This window comes from Dermochelys coriacea, chromosome 20, assembly GCF_009764565.3.
Source record: "Dermochelys coriacea isolate rDerCor1 chromosome 20, rDerCor1.pri.v4, whole genome shotgun sequence".
NCBI classification, from domain to species: Eukaryota; Metazoa; Chordata; order Testudines; family Dermochelyidae; genus Dermochelys; species Dermochelys coriacea.
Window position 1 is genome coordinate 2,321,466 of NC_050087.2, and position 15,607 is coordinate 2,337,072.

Here is a 15,607-nt window from a genome sequence, read left to right on the forward strand (position 1 = left end):
CACAACAGGGGACGCTGCCCCCAGTCCATGCTCGCTCCACCGCGGGATGGACCCTGTGTGGCTTGTCTTGGGCCCCACCCCTCTAAGACAGGCTGGGGCAGGGGAAGGAGGTCTCAGCGTGCCCAGAGCTGCTCCTGCGTGGGCCCCGATTCATGGCAGGGTGGGGGCTAGCCACAAGTGTCAAATTTTGCCTGCATGGCCTCACCCCCATGGGTTCCACCTGTGGCTGGCCCATGGGTCCCAGCCCTCAGCCCTGTGGGGGGAGGAAGCTGCCCTGTTTCATAGGGGAAACTGAGGCACAGAGTGGGCAAAGCCCCATTGAGGGTGTGGAAGTGGTGGAGGAGCTGGTTTGGGTGGCACCCAGCCCCCACTCCCAGAAGGATTTATGCTCCAGGGCAGTGGAGCCAGACTCACTCCCTAGGGGAGGCTGTGAAGGAGGCATTCCATCCCCCCCATCTCCCCACCAAGTGCCAGGCCTGGACACCCCTCTTCCCTGCACCCTCCAAAGCTGCTGGGCTTGGCCCCTCCCTTCTGCCCCCCCCACCCCCGGGCTTGGCCTGGTTCATGCAGCTGCGCCATGAGCCCCGACCCCTGCTCAGCGCTGCTGGGCACCCAGCCAGGCCGGCTCGTTAATAATAATATACGGAGAAACCTGCTTCATGGGACTGCTGGGGGGGCACATAGCTCAGCGATGATCGCGGGCCTCAATCCAACCCTTAATCAAGCCGTGACGGGGGACTAGCCAGCTGGGCTTTTCCATCAACCCCTGCTTAGCCATCAGGACTGGGCCCAGGGCCAGGGCCGGGCAGCCCCTGCCGGGCCCAGGCACTTTCATTTACACTCAGGGTAATTTCCAGGTGCTAATTAACCCACCCAGCTCCTCGGGGGCTGAGGGATGCCACTGCGATGCAGCCACCTCTGGGGTGGGCCACAGCAGCTGCTTAGACAGAGATTTCTGCACCCAGCACTGGCTCACTAAAGCTGGCAACACTTCACAGCAGCGTAGGAGAGGCAGCAAATTGTCGGCTGAATTTAAATGGGGGGGCACCTCCCAAAAGTCCCGTCCCCCCGCAAACATTACTGGCCACAAGGAGCCAGTACACTGGGGTTTATCTGAATGCTGGCACCGCCGCGTAGGCCTGGGGGGGGAGGGAGGGTCAGAGGTGAGAGCGCCCCCCCTCCCTGCAGCACAGCCCCCCCTCCCAACTCCACATTGGGGTCACAGCCACCCCAGCACCGTAGCCTGCATTGCCCAGCTGCGTACTGTGACCTCTGCCTGTGGCCAGCAGAGCAGGCTCCCCCCCGGCCACTGCCCCCACACACACATTTTGGGGGCGGGTTAGGGAGGCAGTGTGGCCCAGTGCTGAGGAGGGAGCTCGGACACCTGGGTTCTATTCCCACGCCAGGAGGGGGTGGGTGCTGGAAGAGGTGACATCAGGGCACCTGGGTTCCATTCGTCCTGGGGCCTAGTGGGGGGGGGGGCTGGGAGTCAGGACTCCTGGGTCCCTGGCCCAGCGCTGCGGCTGAGATCCTGGTGCCATCTGAGCAGAGGAAAGGGCCCTGCCTGGTGCCCACAGGGCCTGTCTCCAGAGCGGGCGGTGCCCAGCCCTCACCTTCACCAACCCCTGCATTCACACAGCTCCAGGACCCCTGTGCTTTGGGGGGGGGGTCCTCTTGTGGGGGACACCATGCCATGGGCCTGGCCTGGTTCCCTGGTGCATGCTTGGCATTGCTGGCCCCTTGAGCTTGCCTCTAAGAAAAGCCCTGGAGCTGGGGGGGGAGCTGTCACTTCTGACAATGAACGATGCTCCCATTTTTAGCCCCCCCATGTCCTCCCCCCCACTGCCCTTATCTAGCATTGCTACAGCCTGACGTCACTCCAGGCTATTTAAGCCGGGCCAGGCAGGGCCAGCCCCACGCTGGGACTTCACCAGGGCCCTACAGCCTCGTCTGCCAGCCCCACTCACCCGGGCTCGCACCACTGGGCCCAGCCGCCATGCCCCCCAAGAAGGAGCTGCCCGTGAAGAAGCCGGTGGCCCCGCTGGCCAAACCGGCTGCCAAACCAGCCATAGCCAAGCCAGCGGCTGCTGCAGCTAAGCCCAAAGCCCCAGAACCAGCGCCGACCCCAGCCCCGGCACCAGCCCCAGCACCAGCCCCAGAGACTCCCAAGGAGCCGCCGATTGACCTCTCTAAAGTGGTGGTATGTGGTGGGGCTGCAAAATGGGGGGCAGAGAGAGCAGGGGGGTGCTTGGGGCCAGGACTGCGGCTGGGGGGGCATCTCTCACCCCATGTGGTAGCAACGCCGCGAGGTGTAAACCTGCCATGGGAGTGGGATGGGGAGCTGCGTGGCTGGACGGCACAGAGCCAGGGGCAGACACGCTGCCCCAGTGCCTCCGGCCTGGCCTGCTCTACTGCACCCAGTTTGCCACAGGCAGGCCAGATAAGAAAATGCCCCCCCACTCCCAGCTCACCCCCCCCCCGACACACACCTGCTTCCTCGTGGCCCAAATACTGACCACCCCCCTCAGTGCCTGCATTTGCCGTGAGTGGGATGGTGCCCCCTACACCTAGTGTGGCTCCCCCCTGAAAGGGAAGTGAGCTGCCCTCCAGAGGGTTAATGGGAGGGCAGGGGCATCCCCCAGGCTCCATCAGGGACACAGCAGCTACCCCCCACCAGTGGGAAAGGGCCAGTATTAGCCCCTTTACAGATGGGGAAACTGAGGCAAGGGCAGGGGCTGTGACTTGCCCAATGTGAGTCAGTAGCAGAGCTGGGAAGAGAACCCAGGAGTCCTAGCTGCCATCACACCCCCGGGTCTAACTACTCCCCCCCCCCAGTGCTGTCATGGGCTGTCCCTCCACTGGGTTCTCAGCAGTGGGGCTGAGGTTGGGGAGTCAATGGAGCACTTGTAGCTGGGGGACTCACTTCATCTAACTGGGGCTCATCTAAGCAGCCAGAGACCAGCTCCTGGCTTCTAGCCATGGTGCCGAGGGCGCGGGGGGGGGGGTCTGGTGGGTTGGAGCAGAGGGGGCTGGGAGCCAGGATGCCTGGGTTCTATTCTGGGAGGGAAGTGGGTTCTGGTGGGTTGAAGCAGGGGGGAACTGGGAGCCAGGACTCCTGGGTTCTATCTCTAGCTTGTTACTGGCTGTCTCCAACGATGGCCAGAGCCTCCACTCAGGAAGGAGCGAGACTGGGGGGTGTGGGGTGCTGTTAGACAGTCACAGCTGGGTGTGGGGGCGAGCTCAGGTCATTGGGGCAGGATAAATTTAGGTAATGAGCTGGCCCTGTTATTTTAATGACAGGCTGGAATGGCGGGGGGGGGGGAGAGGGGGCGCGAGAGCCTGGCGTGGGCTTGCATTCTCAGGCCGGGGACAGGTGGCTGCGGCCAGGGGGATTAGCATCCCCTTTTCCTGGCAGATTTATTTCAGCCCCAGCGCCGGGCACCACTTTGCCAGGCCGAGCTAAGGGGGTCGAGTTGCGGCCGGGGGGGGGGTGCCTCAACCTGCCGCGCCTCTGTGCGGGGGGCACAGAATGCAGGAAAATTCCTGAGGCAGTGAGGTAGGGCCCCCTATAAAGAGTGTGACCAGGGAGGGGGCAGATCAGGCCCTTATATGAACTCAGCTGCATGCGTGGCCCCCCCCTGCTGGCAGAGCCTGAGGCGGGCAAACTGGGCACCCTCCCCACACAGCCAGGGCTCCTGCCCTCCTCCTGACAGCACCCCCTGCTGGCAGAGCCTGATGTCAGCCAGGTGGGGACCAAGGCTCCCCACATCCCCTGGCGTGGGGTTTAGCAGGGGTCCGGCTGGAGGGGCCCTGGGGGGACCAAGCTCAGCCCCTGCACAGAGAGCTGGTGGGTGATACCTGGAGCGTTCCCCCCATGGCACCCCCTGGTCTCATGCAGCTCCCCCCAAATCTTCATTAATGTCCCTGTTTCTGTCCCTTCCTTTTTGCAGATTGAGTTTAGCAAGGACCAGCTGGAGGGTAAGTCGATGGGCCGCCTGTCTGTGTCGCTGGGGGGGATGGGGGGGGTCGCTCTTCAACCAGCCTTTACCCACCTCTGGCCCTGCTAAATCCAGCTCCTTCCCCCACTTATGCGGTTCTGCCTTGGGCCTTTGTCCCCAACAAGCTCTTGTCAGTTGCTAACCCATCCCTGGGGGGCGGAAACCCTAGTTATGAGGCATCTTCCATTACCCAGCCTGCCATGGGGCAGGACCTGGGTGTGGGGTGCATGGCTGGGCCCCCAACCTCTGTGCTGGGCTCTGCCCAGGGAGCTCTCTCAACGTGGAGGTGTCGGGTTAAGAGGAAAGCACCTGGCTGGCAGCTCCTGGGTTCTGAACCAGCCGGGCGCCTCCTGAAACTCGTCCCAGTCTTGTAGGTCAAATACAATTCCTGAGGGAGGCAGAGGAGCTGGGATTTGAGCTCCTGGCCTCCTCCCTCCAGTCTGGCCCCGATCCTGGCCTGAAGCAGGCAGGTTAGACTGGCAGAGGATGTCCGGTTCCAGCTCCTCTGACCTGCTCTGCTCCCCCCGCCCCCCCAGATTACAAGGAGGCTTTCCAGCTCTTCGACCGAGTCGGGGATGGCAAGATTCAGCTGAGCCAGTGTGGGGATGTGCTGCGGGCCCTGGGCCAGAACCCCACCAACGCCGAGGTCATGAAGGTGCTGGGCCACCCCAAGCCTGATGGTGAGTGAGCGGCCTCAGCAGCTGCAGGGCTAGGGTGGAGGGTGGGATGTGGCTCGGGCACTATCAGCCCATGCCCAAAGCCCCAGCTTCTGGAGTCACGTGATATCGCAGCCCCAGTTTGCACTGTGAAAAGGGAAGCAAGGGTGGCTGCGGGGAAAAAGCCTGGAATCCAGTGTAACGGCATCTGCCTGAGCCTGCAGAGAGCCTGAAATCGTTGCTGCAAAGGGAGAACGGAATTGCCCCACACATCTCGGAGGGGTGTTACTTCCAGACCCCCACTGTGCTCTGGGGGGCTCTCACCAGCTCCACCCGAGCTGCAGATTGTGTGTGTGGTGGGAGTGAGTCTGGACCCCTAAGCTTTCAGAGACCCCTGACTATTGGGGTTAGCAATGGGGGTCCTCCCTTGGGGTTTGGTTGGGCTATATGATGTGGGGGGGCATCAGGGGCCCCATGTGGTGCCATGGGGGACCAGACTGCCTTCCTCCAGCCACCTGGGAGGGTGGCTGCATGGCAGGGTCCTCAGGGGCTCAGCCTGGCCTCAGTTTCTCCCTCCCGCGGCAGAGCTGAACTCCAGGCGGGTGGAGTTCGAGCAGTTCCTGCCCATGCTGCAGACCATCTCCAAGAACAAGGACCAGGGCACCTACGAGGACTACGTGGAGGGGCTGCGGGTCTTCGACAAGGAGGGGAACGGCACTGTCATGGGGGCTGAGCTGCGCCATGTGCTCTCCACGCTGGGTGAGCGCCGCCTGCCGGGGCAGAGGTGCCTCCCACAGGGCAGCCCCCGAGACCGGTGCCCCCTAGGCTGGCAAGGCTCAGCAAGTCTGGGGCAGGGTCCCGCGGGTACGGCGCCAGGCCAGGGGCACGTCACCTGGGACAGCCCCCCCCCAAGGCTGTCGGTCTGATACCGGGCAGGGACAGGGCCCATGGGCTGTTGGGTGAGCACCGGGTGATGGGGGGGAACGGGGCCCTCCCAGGGCTCTCAGTCTTGCACCAGGTGGGGGAGCAGGGCCCCCCAGAGTGGGCAGGAGCAGGGGGGATGCCCCCCCAGGCTGTTGGTCTGGTACCCAGCAGGGAGAGGGACCCCCGGGCGGGCAGTGGGTGGGGGGGGAACATCTCCCCAGCACTAACGCGCTGCCCCCTCTGGCCACAGGCGAGAAGCTGACGGAGGAGGAGGTGGACGCCCTCCTGTCTGGGCACGAGGATGCCAATGGCTGCATCAACTACGAAGGTGAGAGCCCGGAGTCGGGGATCCTTCAGCTGCGGGGGCCAGGAAAGGAGGGGGTGAGGCTCCAAAGGGTGCCTCAGGGGGTCCAGTTCCTCTGCCTAATGCCGCTCTCCTCCCCCAACAGCCTTCGTCAAACACATCCTGTCTGGCTGAGCGGGTGCCGTGGGGTAGGTGCCCCCCATGGGGAGGAGGGGCTTTTACTTTTCTGACTCTGTTTTGGGGGGTGGCTGCTCCTTTCTTCCCTCTTTGCCATGAGAGTCCCAAGGGCCTCAGTGGCCTTTGCCCCTTGGCCAGGACCCAGGTGAACCATCTTTGTGCCCGGTGGATCAGCTCTAACGTGTGTGTGTCAAATCCCACTGCCCTGGAAGAGGCTTGTGTTTTCGGGGCTGCTGCTACCACCCCCAGCACCTCCCAGCAGCAGACCTCCGAGTGCAGGAGCCTTAGCCTGTTCTGCCGATGGGGAAACTGAGGCACAGGGACTTGCTCTGCTGCCAGCTGAGGTCCAATGCCATCAGATGGGCACTAGTCATTCAACTTCTCCTCCAGCTCCTCTCTGTGGTGCCGCATCCCTCATGGGGAACCAAGCCCGCCCTCAGGGGGACAGCCCAGCCTGAGCAAACCAAACACGCCTCTTGGGGGTCCCTGGGAGCTCTGTCCAGGGCACTGGAGTGGAAGGGTCCCATGCAAAGTGGGGCAGCATGGCTTTGCTTTAATCGCTCAGAATAGGGCATCAGGATGCCTGGGCCCAACACCCAGCTCTGCCCTGGCTTCAGGCAAGTCCTTCCCCGTGCCTTGGTTTCCCCACCTGTGAACATACTCGCCTTGCAAGGTTGCCGAGTGCTCTAACTCCCCGAATTATCCCGACATCCAGCGGGCCCAGCCGGTGCCCTGAGTCAAACCCGCCGGCCTAGCCGTGCCGGGAGCACGATTCCCTCCAGCCTCTGCTCCAGGGGATGGAGATTCAGAACAAAGCTGAGTTCTGGGCCTGGATCCTTCCTGCCCCTGCCCCCACCCCCAATGGGATCCCAGCTCCCCCAGCCTGAACCCTGCCTCCAAAGCCCACGCCAGCGACTCACTGTCTCCTCTTCTCTCCCCAGACCGGGCAGGATGGGGCTAAGCAACTGATGCCATCTCAACCATTGCTCTGCAGGGTGGGGGCATGTTCCCTGCCTCCTTTATCTCTCTCTCTAACCTGCCCCCCTGCCCCCCAATGTCTGCTGCAAAGGACTTCTACCACTGCCCAAGGGAGCGCCCAAGACCTCAGGACGCCAGCGGCTAAAGATTCAGTGAGGGGGGGTGGTGCAGGCTCTCCCCGAGAGCAGCAGCCCAGCCCGGGGGTGCACACCGAGCCAAGCCAGGGTCCCGATCCTGGGTGGGAAGGGACCCAATCCTCCTTACGCCCGTCCTGCATTTGGACAATAAAAGCCATTTGTTTGCAGAAGCTTCTGGCCCCTTGGGTCTTGGCCACAGGGCCCATCTCAGCATCCCTGGCTCTTTCTTGAGACCCTGGGCCCTGGGGGCGGGGGGCTGTACTTGGGTTGCAGAGTTCTGCATACACTGTCAACGCGGGGGCGAGGTGGAAGGGTCAAGCGCGGGAGCACAGGCTGGAAAAGGACTAGGGGCTGGCCCAGCAGGGCCCTCAGGGTGTCCTTGCACCCGGCCCAGTGATTTCATTCCCACGCAGAAAGCAAAAGTTGGGAAATCAATGCCAGTTCCCCACTCAAAAGCTCCGCTACGGGGCAGGGTGGAGGCAGGAGCCACCCGCGCCAGCTAAGGCCTGAATTGCAAAGCGCAACAATTTATAGCAGGAGAGGAGCCCCGCGGGAGGTGTTATGCTGGCAGTCAGGTCGCATCGGGTGCTGGCAGAATGCCCTGGGTAGACAAGCTGGTCTCAGGTGCCTAGAGCCAGGACATGGCAAGGGCCCCGGAGGATTGCAGGGAATACAGCCGCCGTGTCCTGTTCGTTAGGGGGTGAAAAATCGGGACTGGAGCAGCGGGGATCTGCCCCAGCAGCCAACACGCCTGCCCCGTGCCCCACAGCGCCCCCTGCTGGGGGGGTGAGAATTCCTACCCATCTCGGGTTGTTTCCCCGCACTCAGACTTCACACGCGGCTCTCGTCTTATTTATCAGTTCTTTTGCTGGGGCCTCAAGTCGCCTGCTCAGGGGAGCGAGTCCCAAAAAGTGGCGTCGGGGGGGGGGTGTCACTCAGCGAGAGCCTGCGGGGTTCACAATCCCGGGATGGGAGAATGAACCCCATTAGAAGGCCCAGACAGGCACTGCCCCTGTTCCCAGCGCCTGCAGAGGGGTTCTCAGTCTGTCGAATGAAACTCTCCCTGCTCCCCGTGCGCCCCCAAACCCCCGCTGGGAGCCTCCCTGCTCCCCATTGCCCCCCGCTGGGACCCTCCCTGCTCCCCGTGCGCCCCCAAACCCCCGCTGGGAGCCTCCCTGCTCCCCATTGCCCCCCGCTGGGACCCTCCCTGCTCCCCGTGCGCCCCCAAACCCCCGCTGGGAGCCTCCCTGCTCCCCTGTGACCCCAGCCCCCCCGGCAAGGCCCCCTCTCGGTGTCTACAGGCAAAGCCGGGGCGACTCAGCCCCGCCCCACCGCTGGGCCCGGTCATGAATAATGCAGCATCTAATTAGCATGACGAGCGACGCGCCGATGCCTGGAGCGTGACGTCAGAGGCAGTAGAACTGGGCCGTCGGAGGCGAGGCCGCGCAGGGGCCATTGCAGGGAGCGGAGCCGTCGCAGCAGCAGCAGCCGCCGCCGCCGCCATGGTGGGGCGAGCTCCGGAAGGGGGGGCTGGTGCGCTGGGGGGGGCCGGGTGCAGAGGGCTGGGGGGGGCGGGCACGGTTAGGTTCCAGTCGCCCGAAGCCAGGGACATCCCCGGGACCTGACTCCCAGCCCCCCAGGGAAGGAGCCCCTGGCCGGGGCTGGGGGCGCAGCGCTTGTGGGGTGCGGGGCTCGCGCCCTGGGGAAGGGGGGAGGCTCGGGCAGCCCTGCTGACGGCGGTGTCCCCCTGTGCTTGCCTTGCAGTGCGATTTCTCCGAGGATCAGACGGCCGGTAAGTGCCCCCCCGCCCGCTGCCTTGCGCGACCCCCGCCCTTGCGCGCTATTGTCATTTCCGGGGGGGCGAATCTCTTGCGCGTCCCGCTGCCGCGGAAGGACTCCCCGCTCTCCCTCCCTCCCTTGTAGACCTTCCGCCTCCACTCTCACTAGCCTTCACCCTTTTCCTGTAGCCTTTCTAGCCGCCGGCCGGTAAGTGGGGCAGGGCCTGTGTGACTGCCCCCCATTAACACCGGGCCCCCCCTTCTGGGGCGCGGGGTGGGGGGAATCTCTCCGGTCTGCCTTCGGCTCTTGCTGCTGTGGGGTTCCGAATCTTCTCCCGCGGGCAGGGCCCCCCTAACTCTGAGTCTGGGGGTGACTCCCCTCCCCCCCAGTGCGCGCATGGCTGAGCCATGAGCAGGTTCCTGGCCAAGCCCGGCAGGCGGGACCCGCCCAGCCTGCGAGCCTCCCTGCCGCGTTCCCCCAGCCGGGCCGGACTTGGGGTGTAGCACTGGCTTTAGGGGCGCTGTGTGGGCCCCCGCTTGTGGGTTGCAGGGGGGAGGGGTGTGGCAGGCTGCGGGCAGGATGTGATTGCGCAGGGGGAAATGGCTGCAGGGCTCCGCTCTCTGCTCCAGGTTGTGGCAAACTCCCAGCTGAGCCGGCCCCCCCGTGGCTGGCGGGGGGGGGGCACACCCGGGGCGGGGGGGGGAGCCCCACGGGTCGCGGGTGGAATGTTGGAGGTGCCGCGCAATCCCTGCGCGGTGCCTTGCGCTGACTTCCTTATATGGGCACAAAACCCCAGCCGAGCGCAGGCTGCGCTGCCCTGCGCGGGGAGCGCCCCGCCCCGCCGCGGCGGGAAGGGGGGGTCCAGCCGTTCCCGGCAGGGCTGGGCCAGCCCGGGGTGGGGGGGCTGTGGGTCTCCGCGAACCCACCGGCCAGACCCTCCCTGGGTCCCTTTGCTGGTGTTTGCTTTAGCTAAAGCAGGAAGTGTGCTAAGGACAGAGGGCGTGAGCCCGGACTCCTGGGTTCTTTCCCTAGCTCTGGGAGGGGAGTTGGGTCTAGGGGCTCAGAGCCTAGGGTGCTGGGAGCCAGGACTCCTGGGATCTTTTCTCCAACTCTGGGAGGGGAGTGGGGTCTATGGGGTGGGAGGTTGGGAGCCAGGGCTCCTGGGTTCTATCCCAGCTCTGGGAAGGGAGTGGGGTTTAGTGCAGTGGCTCTGTCCCTCTTTCAGGCATCTGATTTGTCTTGCCTACCCCAAGTTTCACCTCCCTTACAAAATCTGACAATCTGTCACAGCCACACTGTTGCCGAACAGTGGCTGACTTTCTCATTATGACCATATGATTATAAATCCATCAGTTGGAATATAAACATTGTACTGACATTTCAGTGTATGGGGTACAGAGCTGAATCAAGTCATTGTCTGTATGAAATCGTAGTTTGTCCTGGCTTCGCTAGGGTATTTTCTGTCGCCTGTAGTAAAACTAAGCAAATAACTAGATGAGCTGATGTACCCCCTGGAAGACCTGGGTACCCCCAGCATATGGGCACCATTGGTTGAGCACCACTGGACGAGTGGGTGCAGCGTTTCCATTAAAGGCAAGCGGATCTGTCCCCAGGGTACAGCGAATGGGCTGCTCCCCACAGGCTACCTGATTTCTCTCCGAGTCTGTGTCCAGGAAACTGGATCCTACGAGGAAAGGAACTATTACCCAGGGCCCGCTGCTCTGTTTTTCTCCACCAGCCGGCTGAATTTCTAGGAGGGGAATTTGGAAGGAAATGGGGGGGGGGTTTCCACTGAGAGGGGAGGCCCAGAAACTCTTAGGCCAGGAGCAGATATAGTTAGAGACACATGTGGCCCCTCAACGCCTGTAGGTTTTGCCCCTGAGGTGGGGCTGGTGCAGCAAGACAAAGTGACTTGTCCCTGGGAACCTGGGGCAGAGCCAGGAATTGGAGCCAGGGCTCCGGTCCGGTGCCTTATCCCTGAGGCCAGGCGTCCTGTCTAGTGAGGGTTGCCGCAGAAGGCGAGATACGAGACATCTGGGGTAGGAATCCAGGCTGAAGCTGTTGGGAACCCTGATGGGGGGAATTATCGAGGGCTCTTATTGAGCTGAAGCTCCTGTTTTCCTATGGGCCCCCGGCTGCCTGGCGTGGGGCTAGGGCTGTAGTTCGGCTAGAGCTGGCTGGGTACCAGGTAGATCAGGGCTGGCCAAGGGGGGAGTTGTTGGCACGTGTTTGAACCGAGGGGCGCTGGCCTCCTCGCGGGCGGGATTGGCACCTGGGGCCATGGTGACACCCTCCCTCCTCTTCCTCCCCCTCCTCTAGAGTTCAAGGAGGCTTTCCAGCTCTTTGACCGAACCGGGGATGGCAAGGTCCTATACAGCCAGTGTGGGGATGTGATAAGGGCCCTAGGCCAGAACCCCACCAACGCCGAGGTCATGAAGGTGCTGGGGAACCCCAAGAGCGATGGTGAGTGGTGGGCAGGAGCTGCAGTAACCCCAGCGCCGGGGGGCAAACGGGCTGTGGGCCTCACCCATCTCCCGCATCTCAGAGCAAGCGGCAGGTGAGAATGGGGCTGTCTTCCCCCCCGCCCCATTGGCTGGAGTGAGACCATGGCACCGTGGGGCACAGACTGGCTTAGAACTTGGGGGCCGGGGGGAGCTGCAGGGAGACATCTCCCCACCCCTGGGGCTGGCTCTGTTGCACAGAACGAGGAGGTTAATCTCAGGCCTTCTCGAAGTTTGTTCTTGGGGCTGCGGGCCTTGGTTTTTGTCCAATGTAGAATGAGAATTTTTCCCCCCCCCAAATCTCGTTTCCCACCCAGCTTTGTTGTACACGGTACCCACCCCGTGCTGAGCCCTGTGCGCCGGCACCGCTCCCCTGCAGAATAGCTGGTGCCCCTCGGGTGCCTGCCCCAGCTCTGGGGGCCTGGAGCCCGGGAGGCCCCGTCCCATCCCTCGCTGGGTCCTGGCACAGGAGAGGTTCGAGGCTGCTTCAGCAAGCGAGCCCGTCCCTTGGGTGTTGCGCCCGGCCTGGCGGGCGGCCGCCCAGAGAGCCGGTCTCAGCCGCGCCCCCTTCTCTCGCCAGAGATGAACATCAAGACGCTGAGCTTCGAGCAGTTCCTGCCCATGATGCAGACCATCGCCAAGAACAAGGACCAAGGCTGCTTCGAGGACTATGTGGAGGGGCTGCGGGTCTTCGACAAGGAGGGGAACGGCACTGTCATGGGGGCTGAGATCCGCCACGTCCTCGTGACCCTGGGTGAGGCTCTGACCCCACCTGCTCGCCTGGTCACATCAGCCCCCTCTGCCAGGGGAGGAGGGTAGCCAAAGGCTTCTGGCCGGGTCACTCCTGGGGATGGCTGGGTCAGGGTCCACAGTGTGTCTGAAGGAGAAGTGTCCTGGTGGCTAGCCAGTTGGCAACAGCACCCCTCCCTCCCCCGATCTCTCAAGGTGGCTAGCGAAGGGGCTCTGTTTCCCCGCAGCGCAAAGCGAATTGCATCCAGGTTGCATGGTGCTAAAGTCTGGGAACAGAACCCAGGAGTCCTGGCTCCCAGCCCCCTGCTCCAGTAATTGCTGGACAGATGCAGAGCAGCGACTAGGAGGAAGGGTCGTGTGTCTGATCAGGGACCAGGTTTGCTGAGGGAGGTGCAAATGGGGCTGGGGGGGCCTGTAGTAAAATCCCATCTCTCCCATGCAGGGGAGAAGATGACGGAGGAAGAGGTGGAGATCCTGGTGGCTGGGCATGAAGACAGTAACGGCTGCATTAACTACGAAGGTGAGGGCTCGCGGGGGTATCGGTGTCTTGGGGTCAGCAGCCCCGGGTTTATCTGCAGAGGTTGCTTAACCCCGTAGGATCCTGTGGCTTTGGCTCTCCTGCCTTGCTAGGGGGAGGTGGGGAGGGGAGTCCAACCTGTGCTTGGGGGGGAGGGTGAGTTGTCTGTCCCATGGCCAGGATTCATTTTGGGACTAGCCTGGTGCCTCTGGCTCGTTTTCCCCCAGTGACGACACTGTAGCCCCTGGGGGCATCTCCCACCCAGGGAACGAAGAGCTGGATCGTTGGGGGCTGTGCTCAGAAACACCAGCCCCTGACAGTTCCCCTGGGGGCAGTGCGGCTGGCTCCCCTCCCCGGGGCGCGAACGCTGGGCCTGGTGGGTTGGGAGCTGGAGGCAGCCGGGCGCTGGCGCGTCCCAGGGGATCCCCTCACGCTTGGTCGCTCCGTGTGTCCGGTGCGTTTGCTTGATGATGTCTGTTCCTTCCAACAGCGTTTGTGAGGCACATCTTGTCAGGGTGAAGCCGAGCGGGGTACGCCTCTTCCCGAACCCCTTCACTTACCTCCTCCCCCCTCTTTTGGTTTTGTTTTTAAAGGAAGTCTGGTTTGCGCTCCCCCCTCATCCAGTGTACCCCCCCTTGGCATGTCTGCATGTAGCTGACTCTCTCTAGTGGTGGGGGCAGGGAAAGCTCTGCCCGGAGCTGTGCACCGATTTTAAAGCAAGACTGTATCACCTGCCTGGGTCGGGTGGGGGGAGCCGGGGGGGGGGGTTCAGATGCAGCCTGGGGAGCTGCGTGGCCCTCAATCCCAGTGGGGCAGCTACTCCCGCCTGTACCGCTGGTTGGGGCTGCTGGGTACCCGCTGTGGATGGGGAGTCCCAGGCCGGCATCCCACCACCTAGAAACCCCCCAGCTGGGGGCAGGACACTGGGGTCTTCCCTTCCAGCAGCAAGAGGCTTGCGCTGGCCTGAGCGGGCAAGCGCTGGCTGCTGCCTGGTGCCATGGGCTGTAGGTTAACCTAACAGTCTTTCTTTAGGGAGCGGTGTAGTGGCTGCCTGCCTGGCCCCTTCTCTCTGTCAGATCCTCCCCCTCGAACAGCCTGGCCCTTGTCTGCTGTAGATAAAGCCAAGCTCTCTCCTCGCGTGGGGCAGGAAGCCACATGGCTTGTAGGCCCCCAGTGCCTGGTAGTAGCTGTAGAAACTCTGCTGCCCCCTTCCTCCCCCCTCTCCTTTCCGCTGCCGCGGGCTCAAGTGCTGCAGAGGGAAGAAAGTGTCCTGGGGCCAGGGACTGTGGGGTGAAGGGTGGGGCCCGGGGCAGCGGCTCTTGCCTGAGTGCAGTTGGGGGGACTCCCAACTTCCCAACCAGGAGTGGGAGAGCGGAGCCCATGCTGCGGGCAGGCCCAGTTATTACCAGCTTTAGAGTAACAGACTGGTGCATGGCCCCTAGGCTAGGAGCAGGGGCCTGGAGGGCTGGGAGCCAGGACTCCTAGGGCTCTCTCTATGGGGGGCTGTTAAATAGGGGAACTAGAGCACAGCTACAGGCTCCTTAGTAAACTTTGCAAACCCCAGGAGAACCTGCCCGGAAGCCCCATGCCCTGGTCGGCTTAGCCCTGAGGACCCTTTCTCCCCCAGTTGCCGAGGCGCCTCTCCCACTGCGGAGCAGCCGCCCGGTCTCACGCCTGGACTTCTCTCCACAGAGCTGGTCCGGATGGTGCTGAGCGGATGAAGTGTCCAGCCGATCTCCCCCCGTCCCTCCCCCCGAGGCCTCTGTTCGCTGCCGGGTGCTCGGGTTTATTCTCTTCGGTGCCTTTTCTACACCCCATGTAAACTCTTCCTCCCTGGGCAGAGCAGAAGGAGACTTCCTGGCCTGGGATGGGGGGTGTTGTAAGGGTGCTCCCCTGGGGTGGATGGGAGGGAGGAAGAATAATCCCTGTTTCCTTTCTGGAGTCCCCCCCACCCTCTTCTAACCCCTCCAGCACTGTAAGTTGTTTCTCCTTCCAGCTGCTTTCACTTAATAAACGGTTTGAAAAGTGGGAGCTCTTGGCCCTGTTTGAAAGCGAGAGGCAGGGGAGACATAGTACCTGAGAGAGAGAGTGTGTGTGTGTGTGTGTGTGTGTGTGTGTGGGGGGGGGGGGGGGGGTGTTATGGGGAAAATGCAGCTCGCTGTGACAGTCAGAGGCTGCATAGCCCCCAGGGAGCCATCAATGGCAGAGCAGCAGCGGCTATGTGAAGTTGGCTCCTTGGTCTGTCAAGACTTCCTTGGGGAATCCCACTTGGCTGAAAATGGGCAGGAGCGCATCTGCCATGGTGTCGGCTTCCATGGAAGCTAAGGGCACTGCTGCGGGGTAGCGGGTGGCAACATCTACCACTGGCACCCTCTGAGCAGGAGTCAGCAGCTGACCCTAGGGAGGGGGGTTCCTCACTTGGAAGGAAGAGCCCCCAGTCATCTTCTGAACAAGAGTAATGGACAAAGGGGGGGTGCTCAAGAGAAGGAGCCCAGGGCAGTGCTTGGTGGGGGTGGGGATGACACCCCTGCCTATACTAATACCAGCTCTTAAACTCTTTGCAAGGGGGTGGGGAAACTGAGGCACAGATGGGGACTGGGAAGTTTCCCAGCAGGTCAGTAGCAGAGCTGGGCCTAGCCTGGGAGCTGCTGAGGGGCTGGGGTGTGTTCTGCTCACTAGCCCCCACACCTCTGCTAGGCTGAGTGATGGTGTACAAAGCAGCCACGCAGGAGGGTGCCTCGCCCACTGAACAGGAGTGGGGGTGGCTCAGTGCTCCTAGTGCCCAGGGGCCCTGCCCCCCACAGGGAACCAGCTGCACCCCTGACCCGCTGGCTGGTGAGGGAATTAAAATGGCTGATGCTGGGGAGGGGGAGTTAGCCACCTGAA

General features: G+C 63.0%; 2 protein-coding genes across 3 annotated transcripts; both read left to right on the forward strand.

Annotated features, from left to right (window-relative positions):
• The first annotated feature begins 1,899 nt into the window (after window positions 1-1,899).
• On the forward strand, window positions 1,900-7,929 carry LOC119845687 (myosin light polypeptide 6-like). Its single transcript, XM_038378291.2, has 7 exons — window positions 1,900-2,200; window positions 3,951-3,978; window positions 4,535-4,678; window positions 5,240-5,413; window positions 5,829-5,906; window positions 6,028-6,070; window positions 7,001-7,929. The coding sequence occupies exons 1-6, from the start codon at window positions 1,997-1,999 to the stop codon at window positions 6,054-6,056; spliced, it is 657 nt and encodes a 218-aa protein (XP_038234219.1). The 5' UTR covers window positions 1,900-1,996; the 3' UTR covers window positions 6,057-6,070; window positions 7,001-7,929.
• Window positions 7,930-8,559: 630 nt separating this feature from the next.
• LOC119845694 (myosin light polypeptide 6) lies at window positions 8,560-14,749 on the forward strand. Of its 2 annotated transcripts, XM_038378304.2 has the most exons (7): window positions 8,560-8,679; window positions 8,939-8,966; window positions 11,273-11,416; window positions 12,035-12,208; window positions 12,647-12,724; window positions 13,212-13,251; window positions 14,414-14,749. In XM_038378304.2, the coding sequence occupies exons 1-6, from the start codon at window positions 8,677-8,679 to the stop codon at window positions 13,238-13,240; spliced, it is 456 nt and encodes a 151-aa protein (XP_038234232.1). In that variant the 5' UTR covers window positions 8,560-8,676; the 3' UTR covers window positions 13,241-13,251; window positions 14,414-14,749. The 2 variants fall into 2 exon arrangements, with proteins under 2 accessions (XP_038234232.1, XP_038234231.1); XM_038378303.2 differs by lacking the exon at window positions 13,212-13,251.
• The last annotated feature ends 858 nt before the right edge of the window (window positions 14,750-15,607 follow it).